Consider the following 3,316-nt stretch of genomic DNA (forward strand, 5'->3'; position numbering starts at 1 on the left):
CAATATTTGTTCATAGTTTTACAAAATTCTCTGTGTTCCGAATAAACTTTTGTTGAATGATACAACATGTTTTTAAATTTCAAAGATATGTAATTACAGAATTAGGTAACGTTGATAACTGTACCACTTAGTGCAAACTACGACGCAAATGTTAGTCACTAAGTAATCCAGAACATTTAAATCCTATGTCTTATGCACCTATTGTGAGTTTGCTCAGTTTGACAAGATATTCCTACACAAAATAAACATTTTGCTACTGTCAAAAAGAAATTCTACATTTCAGGATGAAACTGGATGAATTTAAGATGCCTTGTGTATCTTGATGATTTTATTATCTTTTGGAAATCTTTTGATGAAACTTTACAAAACTTGACAACTGTTTTCCATCGATTCCAGTCAGCAAACCTAAAACTTAAACCAAAGAAATGTGCCCTCTTTGAAGAAGAAGTGTCCTTTTTGGGTCACGTCGTTTCCGAGGAAGGAGTTAAGTGTAACCGTGAAAAAATTCTATTCTGTTTTCGAAATCCTCATCATTAGAATCTTCAAACTAAAAAGACAAATGGTTTCGTAAAAGGAATGGCCTACGACGACACATATCCTTTTAGGAAGAGATAAATCATACTGAGATTCAAACAACAAAAATCTCTGAAACTGTCATTATCATCAAGATGCTTGATTTCCTGCTTGACAACACAACTGTTACGCTTAGAGACGTTTTTATTTTTAAAACAGCCGATGTCTTCATGTGTATCTTTTCTATTAAGGTTACACCATTTTTCTCTCCAAAAAATGCTTGAAGTCTTGACGACGACTAACATTTTCTTTACCGAATTACCTGTAATACATGTGTTTCAGACAATGGAAGACACTCAATGTGAATCGTGTAAAACACTAGGTAAGAACAGCATATCGGCTCATTGGTGTGTCACGTGTAAAAGTGCATTATGCCCAGAATGTACAGAAAACCATCACACCCTACCCTTGACTCAAGAACACGAACTCGTTGATATTAACGACAAGCCATATCATCCTACTATCCCTTACCAAGGCTGTTCAAAACACAACAAATCGCCTTTTGAATATTTTTGTATCGACCATGATACTCTATATTGCAAAGAATGTAAAGTAGAAACTCATTGTTTCTGTCAAAAAGTTATGCCAGTTGACATAGCATCTAAAGGCATTAAACAGTCTGAGTCATTCGTCGAGACTATTGAACTCATTAATCATGTTTTAACTACTACATCCATCATTTCAAACGACAGACACACCTTAATTGAGAGGATAGAAGAACAAGCCATTGGAGTAAAAATTGAAATAATGAGATTGAGAGAAGAATTAACGATCCGCAACATCGAATCTCTGGGGAAGTCATTGCTAGAGGATCTGAAACTACAAAAAGATAAAATAGTAACAAACGCTAAAGAAATGCTTAGTGAAATACAAAATATTGAAATGATAACAAAAGAACAAAAGGATACTTTTGATAAAGTTGAGAAACATGGATCAGAAAAACAAGCATTCATTGCTGTTCATAGTTGCAAAAGTCTTCTGGATTTTTTCGAAAAGAAACTTATTACCATGACAGAGCAAACAACCCAACCTACAATTAAACTGAATCAAAACATGATTCAAGAAACCATCACGTCTATTGGAACACTTGAAATAAAAGAAGAACCATCTGTCATTACATGTGTTCATACAAAAAAGCAGCAGCCGCAAATTCCTCTTGGAAAACATCATGGATTACCATCGTTCATTCATAAGCAAGATATAGATATAGGGAATATGCGACATGTTATCAAGGGAATAATAATAAACGAGAAAGACGAACTCATTACAACTGTCTATTCATTCTTGTCTGATTCAAGAATAATGATCCATGATAATATGGTTAATTTCAAATACCAACTTAATATTGAATTCCGACCAGGGCAAATTGCTCTTATTCCAGATAAAAACATGGGTGTAGTTACATCGTATTTACAAGATTTTATACAATTTATAGACTTTGACCAAAAGAAACTTTTAAATAAAGTATACTTAAAAACGAGTGGACTAGGAGGGATTGCTGCATCCAAACTAAACGTGTTTGTTGGAACGAAAGGAAACATATCGCTTCTTGATCACAAAGGCAGCTATATTCGTTCTATTGAAATATCTAACGAAGAACTAACACCGTGGTACATCGTATTTGATAGAAATATCTACTACAGCGACAATGAGATAGTTTGTTGTTTGACAGTCGACGGTGAAAGTCTGTTTACATACGAACCGCAAGACAACAAAAGACTGCATGGTGTAGCAATAGACACGGAAGGATTTGTGTACGTTTTTGCTCATAATAAAGGAGTTTGTAGACTGAGACCGGATGGAACATATACTGACATAGTTGTTGATAAACAAATAACGCGGACCCAGGATATTGGCTTCAACAAAGACTGTACTAAATTGTTTATCGCATGCGGTAAAAGCATCTTAGTTTATAATCGTTTCAACTGATCTGAATGGGAAATTTGAAGGTGGTTTTCAATTTGGTAGTTCAAGAGTGTCCACGTACTTGAACTAGTTGAATTACAAGACTAAAAGGAAAAAAAAATAGTTTCACAAACATAATCTAATTATATATAACTTATAAGTGATGTTAATTCGTCAATGATCCACACAGCATATATGCACACAGATAAAAATGAATCAAATATAGAAATTCCTTTGGTCTTTTAAATTCAATATCATTATTTTAAGGCTAAAGATAAAATATTGACAGTGTTTGAACCACACACATTACTCTTAGTATATACGACCTGTGCATCTAAAACAGTTTTAACGCATTGTTGGCCCTTGATATGTTATGGTTATATAATTTGTGTATTTCCACTGATGATGTTTAGAAAAAAATGCTAATTTTAGCTAATTTATTAATATTTTCTAAAGTCATGTGGATAGTTTGTGAAGATTATTAATTATAATTTATATGTTTAAATTTTATCATTTTAATCATACCTTTTGTTTAATATTTCATGCTATGCATTTGACCAGCTTTCTGACCATGCTTAGAATACATTTCATATGCTTTTAGCTTTAATACCTAGATTATGAAGCTTATATTCAGCTTATTACCTTCATGCTTTTAGCGCTTCAATTTTGTGATGTGTATATGCATGTGTATTTTGTGTTGTTCTGTTTTAATTGTCTTGTATGTCGGTTAAAAGCTAATTAGAGCTTATGTTATTTCCTTGTTTGTATACAATGACGACACTAAATAAAGTTTATTAATTTATTAATTTATTATCAGAAACGACGATGCTAAAAAGTA

At 32.7% G+C, this 3,316-nt stretch overlaps 1 protein-coding gene across 1 annotated transcript; it reads left to right on the top strand.

The window, feature by feature from the left end:
• The first annotated feature begins 838 nt into the window (after positions 1 to 838).
• LOC143053473 (uncharacterized) lies at positions 839 to 2,548 on the top strand. Its single transcript, XM_076226269.1, has one exon. It carries the CDS (start codon positions 859 to 861, stop codon positions 2,500 to 2,502), a length of 1,644 nt encoding a protein of 547 aa, XP_076082384.1. The 5' UTR covers positions 839 to 858; the 3' UTR covers positions 2,503 to 2,548.
• Positions 2,549 to 3,316: the final 768 nt, after the last annotated feature.

The sequence above is a fragment of the Mytilus galloprovincialis genome, chromosome 12 (assembly GCF_965363235.1).
Source record: "Mytilus galloprovincialis chromosome 12, xbMytGall1.hap1.1, whole genome shotgun sequence".
NCBI lineage: Eukaryota > Metazoa > Mollusca > Bivalvia > Mytilida > Mytilidae > Mytilus > Mytilus galloprovincialis.